The following is a 16,410-nucleotide window of genomic DNA, read 5'->3' as shown; positions in this document are numbered from 1 at the left end:
CAACAGGTGTTTGGGGTTAAGGTCAGTTTAAGGAATTTCAGGGGTAATTCTGACTACGCTCATATTTTTAAGGTCAAATTGGAATTTATCACCTATTCCTCACCCAGGTATGGGAGCCCAAAGGACTTCAGGGACTACTTCTTACTCCCCCAAGATAAGCTTCTTACCATAGAGCTTAACGAAATCCTCCAGACAGTATCAAATGATCAATTCTATATATACATTATCTAGGGATGCTTCCATGAGGACCCAACCGACTCAATGATTATCTAATCCTAAATCAAACCATGAAAACCTGCAGAGAAAGAACTTGTACTAAAGCAAAACGTTACTTGTTTTCTAAACCACACAGTTTAACTTCTACTTTCTTGCTCTCAGAAGAGGAAAACACATGAAACTTTTGCTTTTCTTACCTACAAAATGTCACCAATTCAAGAGTAAAGGGCTATCTAAGTAGGTTTCCCAAATAACCAAAGAAGAGCTCCTTAGTGTGATTTAAAAAAAAAAAAACAAAACACTTTAGTACAAGACCCAGAGGAAAATTACACAACTCAAGAGTCTGTGCTCAGATCGTGGACAGAGTGTCTACATGTTTGCTCTAGAGCGTAAGCAGGACCTGCTGTGAGTGCAGATATAGGACAGACTGCAGCATAACCCCCACTCCTTAAAAAAGGCTAAATTCTGCACTGAAAGACTTGCTAATGAATATACTTTCATGTTTCAAGCTAAAAAGTATATATTTTTTAAGGTATCTATCACTTTGCACAACTTCTCACCTTTTTCAATTTATGACCAAGTCAGATAAGGTTTCTCCTGTAAATTACACATTTCAAGGAGCTTTTAAGCAGAGTGCATCTAGACAATAATTTGACTCGTTCTTCATGGCCCAGGGTCACTATTAAGCCCACCTGGCATGGACAGTGTTTTGCAGCCTCAACTGTAGGGACCACAGATGGATGCAGACACTTGCTCCTGTAATAGGGGCCCTAGACTCTGTCTAGGTCTTCTTTTCTAAAAGTTCTCTGTCCTTTCCCTCTGTGTTCAGTCCACTTCTAGGGGCTGTATGAACTCTGAGTAGGTTTTCCCCCTAAATTGTTTCTAATCTGATAAGGGTTAAGACACCAGATAATCAAGCTTGTTGGAACTGTATTGTTACAGTTAACAGGATCTGAGAACCAGGTTTTCCCATGAAAGGGGTTAAGACAGACTTACTACTTAACACCTACTTAAACAGCTCAGTTTTTTGTTTGTTTTGACTGTTTTTTTAAAACTTAAGTTCCCTTAGTGTTCTAGACTCTGGAGACTGCTATCACAATTCACTTTGAAGGAGCCATTTTGTCAGTTAGTTTGTAATTGAAAAATGATTTAAGAACAAAAGAACCATCTCTGGAAAAACTACTGTGCTGTAAGCTCTAGCTTCCATTGAATTCTAAACCAGCTCTAAAGCTAGGCAATGAGTAATAGAATCTTCAACTGAGATTCCTCAGCCTGTTCTCCCTAGATTCCTGCCCCATCCTAAAGCAAAGAGAGGGTCTCAGAGTTTTTAGGTGAAAAAAGGGTTCAGCTCCCAGCCTGAGAAAAGGAGCTGTATGCAGACCTTAGAGATCACCACCACCCCTCTTCCCAGATCAATTACGTATAAATAAAATGGAATTCAAAAATCCTGAGAACTCTAAAAGGAAAATATTTATTGGTCTTTAGTGACTCTGTGAGCTATTTTGGAGATTTCTAAATTTTTCAGTTTTATCATTATCTACACTTTCTAGAACCACATGTGGGGTGGGGGAGGGGAGGAGGACAGAGAATTCCTTCCAAAAAAGGACAAGTGGGTAAAAAATAAAGCTTTGAAAAAGACATTTCCTAGAGAAAAAAAAAAGGTTTTTGTCTGCTCTATACATCGTTTAAATTTGGGATCTACTCACAATCCAAAATGTGCCTGAGATTATTTACCAATTAAAGGCAAAAAAACCTTTGCAATATGCTAATAAAACTGTAACAAATCATTAAGCCTAGCAGGTTACCAGCCTCTCTATGCAGTCAAGGCACTTAACCTGTTGAAGAGGAGCTGTTGGTAAACACCAAGATTAACCAGCAACTGATTCTACTTTGGAGGACTGGATCTGGTCTCAGGATCAGAATTTCATTTCTCTCTCACACAGGCCCAGATTCTCTGCATTCTCAGACAGCTTTCATACTCAAGTCATAGAGCTTTACAAGGATAGAACCTAAGTGTTTTCCTTCAATTGTTTGTTCACGGTTTGTCTTCCCTGGGCAGTGTCTCGCACAGCACAGGTCTAACACCACACTCTGGGTAAGTGGTGACACCAGGATCAGAATTACAACACAGGTGGGCTGACTCTGAGAGCTGACATTCAGTGGGTCAGCAAAGTGCAGTATTTCCCAAAGCAGAGGTGACTGGGACCTGACATTAACTAACATTACTTTATGAAAGTACCTCCCTTTCCCATTCCAATCCAATGGAATTAATCAAGGAGAAAGCTGTTTGTAGAAATGTCTCTATTCCTGCTTTTGAACAAATAACGGATTTTGGGCTCTTCTGCAGGCAGTAACACTTTGGTTTAACATCAACAGAAGGGATCTTATGGCTCCATTACATTTACAATAACTGAAGTCTACTTCTAAAAGATGGTGTTTATGTAAAAGTGGGTTCAAATGAAAATATTACACAAATAGTAGTACAGATGTTGAGAGTGAGACAAAACTGGGGAGGAAGCAACCGACCACATTACTGAAATTTGGCAAACACTGCATTAAGCTACAATGCCAAGGAGGGTAAAAATCTAAAGAAATTCTACCACCAGATGCCAACTCATAACATTAGAGTGTCTATTAGATACTAAAAAAAAATGTGTGGATGTAAATGGATACTCCTCTTAAAGCTGCTGGCTCCTCCTCTCCCCCTACCATCCCAGACCCAGCTGGGCTATTTCTTTTACACTTCCAGCTGACCCTTCTTATAGAGCATGCAGACCATCAGGAGGCCATGGGAGTCAATCTCAACTGAGGCCAGGTGTGGCCAGTAGTTGGCAAATACGACTCCAATTTCAAATCCAGTCATTACTAGGTGGTAAATGTGCACTTAGGCAAGTTACTTAACTGCTGAGCCTCAACTTCCTCCTCTGTAAAATGGGTGTCATACCTACCTCCCAGAGTATGCTCATTCGAAAAATATTTATTGAGCAGCTACCATGTGCCAAGCCCTGGGAATAAGAAATTAACAACATAGAAACAATTTGTCCTCGAAAAGCTTCTATTTCAAGGAGAAAGAAACAGACTGACACAAACAAAAATAACCAAAAAAGCCAAGATATCTTTACAGATATTCATTATATTTTACAGGTATGAGAAAGTAACAGGGATGCCCTTACCTTCGACTATCCTGAATTTAACATCTAAGTGAGCTCTGAAGGGTGAAAAGGAATCAGCCAAATAAAAGTGTGGGAGGGAAAGAAGAGTATTCCAAGTGAGGGAACCCAACCTGCAACGACCAGAACAAGGGTGTAGTAACTCCAAAAACACACAGAAAGACTTGGGTAAGGAAGACAGGTAGGTGGTCCAGGATGAAGGGGGTGGGCAGGAGTAAGTTAAAGTTCCTGGATTTTATTCTAAGAACAGTCGGCCCCACTGAAGGGGAGTACCTTGGTCCGATCTACTTTTTAAAAATATTACGTTCCCTGCAACTCTGTATGGAGAATGGTTTGGAGGGAGACAAAAGTCGAAGTGAGGCGGCTCCTGCAGGGACTCTGGTAGCTCATGAAGGCAGTCGGGATGGAGTGAAGTGGGCTGATTCCGGGGTACACTGTTTTCTGTGCGCTCACCTTTACTGGGCATACACTCATTTCACGCTCACAACTGTTTCCATTTATGGGGAGACTAAACACAGAGGTTAAGTGCCTGGCACAGAGTAAGCGCCCAACATGCTAGCTATCACTAACTCTCCAGACCATCTGCCTACTACGTGGAGGAGCCAGAATAAGAATCCGCGGAGGGGGACCCCTCCAGCAGGACTCTGGTCTCCTCAAGCAGCAGCTGCTCGCGCCAAAGAGGTACTATTACTGGAGGAAGCCGAGGCCCAGAAGGGGACCCTACCTAGTGTCTTTACAAGATGCTCCGCTTCCCTCCGGATCCACCTCCAGCCCCGCGGGACACTCAAGAATTCGCCGGACGCCGGCTGCCCGCGCTCCAGGCCGGAAGGAGCAAAAGAGCGGGCAGCTGCCGAACGCGTACCGGAGGCCCCGGAACCCGCGGCCTCCACTCAGCTGAAGCCCCCAGAACGCGCAGCCACCTAGGATCCCGCCACTCCGCCGCCACTCGCGCCTGCGCGCGCTTCAAACCCTCCAGCCGGCAGCGCGCGCAGAGTGACCCTGCCCCTTCCCCTTCCGGGACGCCCGCAGCTGGGTCCTAAAGCCCTCCGGGTCATGAGGGGCTGAGGGGGCGCTCCCGCAGGAAGGGGCGGAGAGAAGACCTGGCCGCCTCCAGCTCCCCTCTCACCTCCTGGGCGCGTCTCCTAAAAGGGGGAGAGAGGAAAAGAAATTTCCCTCACTTCTCCCGTAGTTAATTAGCAAAACTCATCCGCTTTGCAGAGGTTCTCATAGCTTCAGACTCCCGGAGCTCGAGGTGTGTGTGTGGCAGGGGTGGGTATTTTAAAGGCAGAGACAGGATCACCTGAGAGGTTCGAGGAAGCTGAGGGCTGAGACCGGTGTCCCAGGAGGAGTGGGTTCTCCTGGGGGAGCGGACTGTAAAACCTGCTGTAAAATAAAAGGTTAAACGAGCTCCCTTAGACTCAACCTCGAATGCCCGTTTCTTCGTTGAAACAGGCACGTGTGCCTGTGTGTGTGTGTGTGTGTGTGTGTGTTGCCTTTTTAATCTTACTGATTTGTCAGAAGAGAGAGGGCTGAGATAAACTACTTTGCAAAGCGGAACCCTCGCCATATTCCTTGCCTTTAATAAGGATGTTTGCTGTGGAATTTGGGTTCAGTGCTGTTGATATTATTCTCAGAGTTTCCTTCACACCAGGCACCTCTCCTAGAGGACTGAATGAAATAACTTGGGGTAAACGTCCTAAGGGCTCACTTGGTTCATTTATTGAAAGTCTGTTTTGTGCCAGGTACCGTGCTCAGTGCTAGGCTTATAGGGAGGACGGAACAGACACAGTAGCTACCCTGGAGGGCTCGATTCCAATGACTTGCTGATCTGCACGGGAGCCCCGGTCTTGTTTTGATTGGTTCCTTTTATGCTTTGTTCACACTCTTTTTGTGTCTCCTATAATGTTTAGCATAGTGCCATTGATCAAAATTATCAAAAGTAATTTACTACAAGGTGTGGGGGCAGAAAATGAGAAGAATCATGCAGGACACGTTGAAACAGCACCTGGATGTGCGGGATCCACAGCCGCGCGCCAGGAGTTAAAGGGGCGAGAGGGGCGGAGCCAAGGCTGGGGGCGGGCCTGGAAGCCCCTCCGCCCTAGGCTGTTCCAAGGAAACGTTATTAAACAAAGTCTCTGGCCAATAGAGCTGCGGGGTCAACGCCAGTGGCTCGCAGGCCGTCCAATGGGAGAAGACGTTGGAGGTACCCGGCCAAGTTCAGCTTCCCGAACTGCGGGGAGCTTGGCGGGCTGTCGCTGCAAGCCGGGAGTAGGCCGCAGAGGTCGCGAGTTCAGGCGTCCCGACTGCCGTGTGGCTGTCGCGATGTTTTTCTCCCAGGCCGGGGCCCGGCCGCGGACGTGGGAAGCCAGCCAGTCGGAACACAAGAAGTGGGTGGAAGTAAGTGCCCGGAGGGCTGTCTCGGACTTAAACTTGACCCGGGACTTTCACTTCCGTCACCCCGCCTGGCTCTCCCTCAGCTTTGTTGCACAGATAGGGGCTGGACTGTCCTTCCGAAGTGTCCTGGTTAATGACCGAGGCTAGGGCTGCAAGGCTTCTGGATCCCTGTCCAGTGTTCTACTTCCAACTCCTTCTTTTCTCCGCGACATAGTCTGTGTATAACAAGCTGTAATCTCCATCTCTCCTCCCGCCTTTCAAAGCCAGCCTTTTGCCTCACCTTCCCAATTCTAGGATTGAATTTTCGGTAGAACTTATTCGAATGGTTTAAAGGAATTAACCCAGCGATTAAGTCGTTTGCATTTTTGGGGGGAGTAAATTTTAGCACATTAAGATTTCTTTTTCTTTTTGGCCCTGGGGGCAGCATTCGGGATCTTAGTTCCCCGACCAGGGGTAGAACCCGTGCCCCCTGAAGTGGAAGCTAGGAGTCTTAACCACTGGTTCTCCAGGGAAGTCCCAGCAGATTAAGATTTCTTGAGGATTAAAATTAGGATAATGAAATTCCATTTCCCAGCCCTACTCTTGGCTAAGTTTTAGGTTTGGGAGGTCTAAACTTAATATAGTAATAATAGAACAAACAGTTTCTGTCTTATTAACTAAAGATACTTGCTGTTCTTTAGGTATTTAAAGCATGCGATGAAGAAAACAAAGGCTATCTAAGCAGAGAGGACTTTAAAGTTGCTGTTGTAATGCTGTTTGGATACAAGCCCTCCAAGGTAGAACTTTCTTTTGTATTTGGGGACTGGGCTGACAATACAATAGTGGATGGATTCTAAATAAAGTGCAGAGGGCTAGCTTAGGATGTTTATGAAGCAAACCGCTGCCTTTTGAGCAATTTCAGAGATGTGTCCAGTGCTGAATTTTACTTTTGTCTTAAGAATCCAACTCAGGAATGAATTAGAATCCATCAAGACTAAGTCACCAGGCTGCTAATAATATTAAGTATGAGATGCTAGTGAGGTTCCAAGAGGGAAGCCTGGGAGTGGAATGTTGGTAACAGAAGGAATTCACAGAGGAAGTGACATGCAGGATTTTTTTTTCTTAAAAAAAAAAATTTTGCTCCATTTAAATTATGAAAATAATGCATTTACATAGTCAAATAATTAAAATGGTCCAGAAAAGTATAAAGTTGGGTGTAAAATCCCCTCCCTCCCTACCAAAGGGTCCCACTCCTCAGGAGTTACCATTAGTAACAGTTTATTGTGTATCATCCCCAAATTCCCTGTGTATTGACAAACACGCCTAGCATTGTATTGAAAAGAGGGTGCATAGTATGCCTATTTTATTTTAACTTGCTTTTTTCACTTCACAATAGAAGAACATAAAAGCACACACCCCACATTAAAAAAATAGTTGCTTAGTATTCTCTTTAGCTAGTTTCCTTGTTTTGGTCATTTCAGTTGTTTCTATTATTTTTCATTCCTACAAATATTGCTGCCGTGAGCATTCTCTTATAACTCTATCTCTGCTTGTGGATATATCTCTGTGGAATAAATTCCTAGAGATACAAGTGCTAGGTACATTTGAAATTTTGTTGGGCATTGCTCTCCAGGAAAGGTTGCGCTAATTAAGTAGAGTTGAGCTGAACTTCAGTGAATCTCCCATTTTAGTAGGACAGGTTTCCTATGCCTCCTGTCCTTGTGCTGCTCCTCTTGTCTGTTACATCCATTCTAGTGATGGATCCCTCTTGTTAAGCTGCTGAACTGGAATTAATCAGGGGCAAGATCTTGGCCAGGTTTAAGAAATTCAGTTGCAGGCATCAAACAGAGGGAGCCCTCAGGGCTCTGCCTGGAATGTCATCCCTCCTGCTGTTGTTAGACAAAGTGCCTGGGCAACTACGTTGGCCCAGTTGTTCCCTATGAGTGGGCTCTACCTGTCTGTCAGATTGCGGGCCCTGTAAAGCCAGGGACCACGTGATGTCCCACTTCTCTGTTCTTCATTATGCTTAAATGTATTACAACTCCACTGTTAATATGTTCTGTTGATATAAATATGTCCCATGAACCACCCAGGTAGGTTCAACTGCTAGGGGTTGCTTAGTTACTGAGATGTTGATTATGGAGCTTCAGGGCTGGCTCCCAGAAATTGCAGCTCTCCTGTTAACCTGCAGTCATTTCAGCTGGAATTCCAGAGCAGGTCAGCTAAGTGGACTCAGCTTTTGAAGCATTGAATTTAACCCAGGTCCAGCTGGAAAGATATCTGGTCTCATTCTACCTTTATCACCTTTGGATCTACTTACTTGATTTTAATTTTAGAACATGTAAGTGAGGAATTTAATGACAAGTACAGAGATATGGTAACATACATACATACACACCATCAAATTTAACAGATTTTTACTTTTGGTTGAGGTTTTGGATTTTATTTTTTAATCAAAGGAAATGCTTGTTTACTGCAGATCGCTAAACAGTGAAATACTGATATAGCAAATCACCTATACACTTAACGATCATTTGTAACAATCATGAAGTTTTATTAAGTGACACTAAATGTATTCCCTCTGTGAAATTTAACAGATTTTTCCTCTTATAATAGGTTGAGGTTTGGGTTTTTTTTGTTTGTTTTTTTTTGGTGTACATTGAACATTTATCACAACGAATTGGTGATGTGATAAGATGTGCTCATGTGGCCTGAATATTGGTCACAATCACAACAAAGCTTAATCCAGCCCAGCAGATACAAATGAAAGTGTAAACTGTGAAGATATGTTTACATACATAGAAGTATGTATAAAAGTGACATTGAAACAACTGTATATCCTTAAAAAACGTAGAGCCCACTAGTGCCATTTTACCTCATTCAACTTGGGGTTTTATTTTTAAACATTGCTTTTCAGCAAACGAAATATTTACTGAATGCAGGTCATGAAGCAATAAGGCACTAAAATAATAAATCACTTCTGCATTCATGAAAATGTTTACAGAATGAAATTTATTGTGTTCCCATTTAATAAAAGGAGCACTTGCTAGTTGCTAGAAATATAAAGGTGAATAAACATAGACCCTACTTTGAAATAGTTCACAGTTTAGTGTAGAGAGACTTATAAAACTCTGACAAATACTAAGATAGAGAAGAGATTAAGAACAGAAAGGGAGGAGGGCAAGGAGAAGGGTCTAATTCTGTGGTAACTTTAATAGGAATCTGGGCATCATTTAGAGCAGCGGAGGTAGACTCTGATATGAAGTGTCTGGGAGCGCTTTGTGGTGGTGGGAGAAGTTATGCCTTGGTGATTCATGGTTACATGTGGTGGCCGTATCAGAGTGATGTAACAACAGGACTAAAGGGATAAGAAAATAAGAAAATTCAGAAGGAGTAGGTTTGGGGGAAAGGCAGTGAGTTCGGATTGGGGCATGTTAAGTTCGAGGAGGCTAGAAGCACCCCAAGTGCATTCCTTTTTTAAGTGCTGTGCTGGGTGTTGAGGTGATGGTGGTAAAGATCTGCTCTCAGATTGTGCCACCTCCCTTAGATGTAGGAATCTGAAGTTGGGTGGAGAGGTGAGGGCTGGAGATAGATTTGGGATTCCTCACAGGTGGTAGCTCAAAGCATGAGACTGAGGTGGCATTGCCCAAAAGGAGTATGTGGAGTGTGAAGGGCAGTGTCCTGAGGGGAGAACATGGGGGGCGTACCCACATTTAAGGGTCGGTGGGGACTCCATGAAGAAGATGCACTGGGAACTGGTTGTCTGGGAGGGACAGGAGGAACCAGGGAAGTGCAGGGCATGGAATCGAAGGTGGAGAAGCTACATCAGATGTTGCCAAGGTTCTAATTCCATGATGTTTATAAAGCTCTCTTAACAATGTGGGAAAACACTTATGTTTTAATATTCAGTGAAGGCAGGTCCCCGAACTTAATATATAGTGTATTCTCAAATATGTTTAAAAATGCATGGAGGGGGGAAAAAAAAGTTGTACTAGGCCTAAACGTTAACAATGGTTTTCACTGGATGGCTGGTTTTTTAGATGTTTTTCTTCATAATTAAAAAATATTTTTCATGTTTTCTACATCATGTTACTATTACAGTCAGGAAAAAAATTTTAAACCCATAGAGCCCATTGTAACAATTGCTTGTATTTGTCTAAAACAGAAATGTTACCTTTTAGGTTATTCTGTATATGTGACAGTCAAGTTGATTTTATATGATAAACTGTTTTGGTCAATGCAGTAAAGTTTTGGGGGCCATCAGAGTCTGTAGTAGATCAGCATCTGGTATCTTATTAATAGAAGAGAAAAATGACTATTATAGCTGTCCTGTGATGTTACTTGTCTGCTGGATTCAACAAAGTTGGTTTCTCATAAAATACATTCCTTCCCCGCACCCCAGGAATTAAGAACTTGTACTGTGAAAACATTTGATGAAATTGTATATCCTACGCTTTTTTCTTTTCTAGATAGAAGCTGATTCTGTGATGTCCTCAGTAGATCCAAACACTTCCGGTAATGTGAAAGTTCATTTTTAGTACTCTTATTTAGACATTCATGAAACTACAACTAAGAACAAATATAGAGGCTATAAAGCATTATGTTTAAGCAAATCTTTGTTTTGTTTCTGATTACACAAAAAGAACGAGGCTTGGTTCTTTTAATTTTAGTTAATTAATGTATTCACAAGCGTATGTTTATTGTAGGAAAATTTTAAACCACTGAAAAGCATAAAGAAAAAATGTTGCTGATAATTTCAACATCCCGCAGATGATCTAGGTTTTCTGACTTGAGCAGCTGAGTGAGTGGAAGTGGCACTTCCTGAAATGGGAAGACTGGGGGAGAAGATTTAGGGTTTGGGGAGTGCAAGAGTTCAGTTTTGAATATGTTGAGTTTGAGAGGTTTTGGTCGATGATGTCAAGGCAATTGAGCTGTATGAGTATGGAATTCAGAGGAAAGATCTGGGCCACAGAAATAAGTTTGAGAGTCATCAGCGTTTGGATGGTTTTGAAGCCATGGGAGTGGATGAGACCCCTTGAGGGAGAGTGTAGACTGAGACCCGTAGGAACTATAAACATTAAAAGTCAGGTAGGGGATGAAGAGATGGCAAAGGAGACTTAGGAGGAGCAGAGGGGCCAGAGGAAAATCAAGAGTATTTAATCAAAAGCCAAGAGGAGTGACTATTCCAGGGAAGAGGTATGGTCAACAGTGTCCAATGCTGTTGAAAGGTTAAGTAGCAAAAGAACTGAAGAGGATCCGTGGAGCTGGCAACCTGGGGGTGTCGGGTGATTTTAGGAAGAGCAGTGTCACCACGTCATGGGGGCAGAGGCCAGGCTGCAGTGGTTTGAAGATAAAGGGAAAGTGGCAAAGTGACAATGTGAGTAGATAAGTCTTTCAGTGGCTGCAGTAGCTGTGGATCAAGAGCTGTTTGCTTTGCTTTTGTTTGCCTTTTTTTGGAACATGAAGAAGATGTTTCTAAGCTTAGCAGAATGATCTAGTGAGGAGAGGAAAGGCAAATGAGACAGAGAGATAACTACCTATTGTTGGAGGAGATAGGATCCAGAGCATGCTGAATTGGCTTTTCAAAAATTCCTTTTTGGGGGAATGTAATTTGAGGCTTACGGAAAGTTGCAAGATAAAAATAGTACAGAGAATAGCTGTATACCCTTTAGCCAGATTCACTTACTGTTCATATTTTACCCCATCTACCTTCTCTTCTGCACTTTCTGCCTCTTCTCCATCCTCTCGCTGAGCTGTCTGTAACCACAGCACACCCATCATAAGTTTATATTGATACTTGTCTTTATCTGCTTTACCGTCTATATTGCAATGTTGTCACTTGATCTAATTATGTCCTTATTAGCATCTTTCCTCATTTAATACAGGAATTAGTCCTTGGTATCATGTCTCTTTAGGCTCCTTTAATCTGGGATATTTCTAGAGACTTTTTTTTTTTTTTTAAAGAAGATGTTGGGGGTAGGAGTTTATCTATTTATTTATTTATTTTTGCTGTGTTGGGTCTTCATTTCTATGCGAGGGCTTTCTCTGGTTGTGGCAAGTGGGGGCCATTCTTTATCACGGTGCGCGGGCCTCTCACTATCGCGGCCTCTCTTGTTGGGGAGCACAGGCTCCAGATGCGCAGGCTCAGTAGTTGTGGCTCACGGGCCTAGTTGCTCCGCGGCATGTGGGATCCTCCCAGACCAGGGCTCGAACTCGTGTCCCCTGCATTAGGAGGCAGATTCTCAACCACTGCGCCACCAGGGGAGCCCTTTTTTTTTTTTTTTTGCTTTTTTACAACATTGATATTGTTGAGGAAATAGCTCACCCCTCACGGTTTCCTTTTTTTAGGAACAGCCCTCATCTTGTGTTTGCATGACGTTTCTCTGTAAGTAGGTTGAGGTTAAGCACCCTCAGCCAGAATCCTATTTGGGTGATATGTCCCTCTCAGGGCGCCACATCTGGAGGCACACAATGTCTGTCTGTCTCCTGTAGATACTAATTTTATCACCGGTCATGACGTTGTCGGATTTCTCCATTGTATTATTTCTCTTTATATTTTCTTCCCTTGCAACTAATCAGCAGCCTGTGGAGAGACACGTTCGATGTTGCAGATATTCTGCTTCTCATCAAAATTTCCGCCTGGATTTGGTATCCATTTATGATTCTTGTCTGATCCAGTTTTTGCCATATGATTGCAAAGTAATCATTTTATAATCCCAGTGTTTCTTTCAGTTAGCCCTTGGCATTTTTACTATAAGCAGGAGACTTCCCATCTTCTTGATTGATCAATCTATTTCTCTTTTATCAGTATGGACTCATAAATTTGTATGTTTTTAATGATTTATAATTCATTACTTTACTTAATTATTTTAGTGCTCCACTTACCACAGATTTGGCCATTGAGTGCCTCCTTGAGCTGGCTCCTGTGTCCTTTAGACTGGCTTGACTTTTTTCTTTTTAAAAATCTTTTTATTTATAAATTTTGGATTTACAGAAGAGTTTACTAGATTATTTTTTGGATACAGGCTTGGTATCACATATTAAACATGACTTTTCGAACAATATTATTGCTAGGAGAAGTTGTTTTTGACATACTCCCTAACTTGATAGAATTTCCCCAGGCTTTAAATTTCATGTTAAAAATTTTCACGCTTTCAAAGTATTCAAATGTTGTTTCTTTGCTGTTCAGTTTAGGTTGTAACTTCTTGGTGAAGCCTTCCTTACATATTTTCTCTGGGTTTCTATGTGAATATTCCAGTCTATAAAGATTTCTGTCTTCTGGCAGAAGGATTTCCCGCATTTTTTGCATTGTTAGGGTTTCTCTCCTTTAGGAGTCCCCTGAGAGTCAGTGAGTGATTCTGTCTGGATGCATGTCTTACGCTGCTCTTGCTTATGTAGTGTTTCTACATAAATACATGTAGTTTGCCAAAAGCACTCTCACATTCATTATTCCCGGAGATTTTCTCCCTTATGTGTGTTCTTTGGTTCTGAATTAGGGATTTGACTTCACACGGAAGGTTTTCTTTCCTTAATCAGTTCTTTGATGTACAGACAGGTGTTATTCTGGAAGAAAGGTTACCCATGTTCTTTACAGGTGTAGTGAGTTCTCTGATATAAAGGTTGACTTCTGAAAAAACCTTCCACATTCAGTATCCTGAGTTTTCCCCCCATGTGTATTAGCTCACATTTAGTAAGATATGACTTATACGCTTGTGTTACATTCATATGGTTTCTCTGTGGGTAATTTGATGTACATTGAAGGGCAAATTCTGGCAGAAGGTTTTCTTTCCCACCTTCATTACATTCTAAAGGTTTCTCTTGAGTGTGAGTGCTCTGATATAAAATGAGGACTGGTCTGTGGCAAAAGAATCTTCCAAGTATGCGGTTGTTAGTTTCCTCCCCTGCCTTTTCTTTTTTTCTGATGTTTGAGAGAGGATTGACTTGAGGCTGGAGATATTTTGTAAATTTCATGAACCTTTCCTCTCCTTCCTGAGTTCTCTAGTGCTTGGATTTGGACTTCCTGCAGAAACAGTTCTCACATTTTTGCAGTCATGGAGCTTCCTTTTAATATTAGTTCTGATGTACATTAAAGCTTTAAGTTTTGAATGAGGTTCTCTACATTCCCTTCATGTGGCCTATCCCACACCTGAGTTCTCTTATGTATAATGAAGACTGCCTTAGTATAGGACATTTTCTCAAATTCATAATAGTCTAAGGATTGCTTCAGAACTGGAGTTTTTGATGCTGAAAGTAGGCTTCCCTATGAGGGCTTTCCGACTTTGGTGATGTGCTCTGGGACCTGCTCCCGTATCACATCCCTTGCATTTAATATCAGGGATATTATAGGTACTCTCACATCCACTTCCCCATCAGATCATTAGGATGCTTCCTGTCACAGCATCTTTTCCTAATAATTAATTTTTAAGTATATTTCAAAAGGTTACAAAGTAAATTAGTCATCTGAGAAATTCAAGGGAAGATTGGGTTGGAGGAACGAGGTCAAAGTGTAGGTGCTTAGTACCTTGCTCCAGAATAACTGTGGAAGGGGTTTCCTTAGTCTACAAGCTTCCAGGCTTTTCCCTTCCTCTTCTGGCCCTGATATCAACAGCAGATTAATTTTCTCAAAGCATCACTTTCTTCATGATTAAAGGAGTAGACTTACCTTCAGTTCATGTCCCCTTGAAAGGGGAGACTCAAGACCACAGACATCCCAGGGAAAGAGTAAAATAGCCATCTTAGTAGGAAGTCACTGCTGAACTCTGAATGCTGCTAACATAAAATTTTTTCATTAGGACTGTTAGTAGTGAACCAATTTCAGACCAGCTCCTTCTTTTCTCCCTTTCAGTGACATGAGTCACATTTACATGTTATTTTTCTTACAGGAAGAGAGTTTATATACAGATTATTTTACCAAATATATTATCGAAGAGAGTTTATACACAGATTATTCTACCAAATATATTATCTCTCTCCTTAATGTTTTGATCTTGAAGAACTGAAAGGTTGGCCTTGGCTTTCTGGGAGCTATTAATTCAGGTAATCAACTTCCCAGAGTTCTTCTGAGTAGCTGTGACTTGGGAATTCTCCCACTAGGTGTAGCTCTTCTTATATCCAGACAAGGTTGTACCATATCTCCAGCTTGCAACCCCAAAGGACCCTCCACACAGAGCCCATTTGCTGCCCAGCTTCCTTGGGGAAGGTCCAGGCTCACATCCTGGATTGAGTCTGACTGGGCAGAGCCCTGACGATGCACACATTTCATACAGTACCTAAACCTGGATGCCCAGGCCCTGCTTCCCAAGGTCTCTCTAAAAGGTGGGTCGTTTCTGTAGAGGTTCCTTGTGAAAATTAAAAAGAGTGAAAAGTTAAGACAAAGCCATTAGAAGACTAGGATGTCTCAAGGGAAGTCACACTGGGAGAATTTGAGGGCAGCCAGAATGAGTAGCAAAAAGGTGTTAATGACATTTTTAATGCCTATAACTTAACAAGCACGTGAGTATCAGCAAAAACTGTTTAGGCCCCAGGAACAAGGAATTATATTAATAGGGGGAAAAAAAAATCAAGCCACTTGTTTAAGGAAGCAGCAGATCAGTGTTGGGATTGGTTCCAATACACACTATTGCTACCTAATTTTAGAGGGTTTTATTTCTGTTCTCTAAGGGTATAGAACATTTCATATCTCCTCTAACTATAGAAAATGAAAGAAGTTTGCAACTAGAAGAGCCTAGAAAACAGTCATATATTTCCTTTTTTAAAATGAGGAAACTGAGCTCCAGAGAGGAATAAAAGATCTTAATCCTGGCATTTGATGGTTCTTTATTGGTTTATAAGATACGTTTACATGTGTTACAGTATTTATTATTATTATAGATAATAATTATAGCTTTGATTCCTTGAGTGTTTACCATGTGCAGACTCTGTGATGAGTATTATGCATGGATTGTTAAATTTAATACAACTCTATGTTAGGATTATCCCATTTTATAAGTTAAAACAATCCTGAAGCTTAGAGAGGTTAAGTAATCTGTGCAGGGTGGCAGACCACAGTAGTGTAATCTCCAAGCTTACCCTCTCAACCATTTGATAAACCCTTCCCTTGAGGTTAACAGTGTCATGGATCATATTGATGGAGCTGAGGCCAGTCTTCATTGTCCTGGGAACTTAATGAATGAATGAGTCGAAATCAGGAGTGGGTCAGTACACAAAACACAAATCACAAGGTTCTGTGCAGCCGCTAGAGGCTGATGTCAAATTTGGTTCCGAGCTACTGAGTGTCCAGATCAAACAGGGAATCACAACCAAGTGCAGAAGTCAGCATCCACACCACAGAAACTCCTTTTCTAGAGAGACATAGTTTTCCCTGATGTGGGATATTTCCCCCACGATGTCTCGTGGAGGAGAGACTAATAAGTGGACACTGATGTCCACAAACTGTTCAATAAACACAACAGTGAAGTCTGTAAGGCCGTTTCTTGAACTTTCTTCAGCATAGACCAGTGGTTTAATGCCAAACTTGTCTGGGCAGTTCTTTGAAGGGCAAGACCATGTGTCATCTCAGATGGTTTGACTTCCTTGTGGGATAAATCGTAGAGCATTTTATATGAATAACAACAGCTAAGATGTATAAGACTTTTGCTTAATCTGCCCAATG

At 42.0% G+C, this 16,410-nt stretch overlaps 1 protein-coding gene across 15 annotated transcripts in view; it reads left to right on the top strand.

Moving 5' to 3' along the window:
- Positions 1 to 4,456: 4,456 nt before the first annotated feature.
- EFCAB11 (EF-hand calcium binding domain 11) overlaps positions 4,457 to 16,410 on the top strand; it is a 585,886-nt gene continuing 573,932 nt past the window's right edge. For 3 of the 15 annotated variants that reach the window (XM_033418563.2, XM_033418570.2, XM_033418569.2), the window contains exons 1-4: positions 4,468 to 4,638; positions 5,533 to 5,783; positions 6,461 to 6,556; positions 10,229 to 10,274. In XM_033418563.2, coding sequence (XP_033274454.1) covers positions 5,571 to 5,783; positions 6,461 to 6,556; positions 10,229 to 10,274 — 355 coding nt within the window. In that variant the 5' untranslated portion in view covers positions 4,468 to 4,638; positions 5,533 to 5,570. Of the gene's footprint in view, positions 4,639 to 5,532; positions 5,784 to 6,460; positions 6,557 to 10,228; positions 10,275 to 16,410 lie in introns of all 15 variants that reach the window. The other 12 variants (XM_033418543.2, XM_049705645.1, XR_007475407.1 and 9 more) reach the window with 7 other exon arrangements.

The sequence above is a fragment of the Orcinus orca genome, chromosome 2 (assembly GCF_937001465.1).
Source record: "Orcinus orca chromosome 2, mOrcOrc1.1, whole genome shotgun sequence".
Lineage (NCBI taxonomy): Eukaryota > Metazoa > Chordata > Mammalia > Artiodactyla > Delphinidae > Orcinus > Orcinus orca.
This window is presented reverse-complemented; position numbering and strand designations above follow the sequence as displayed.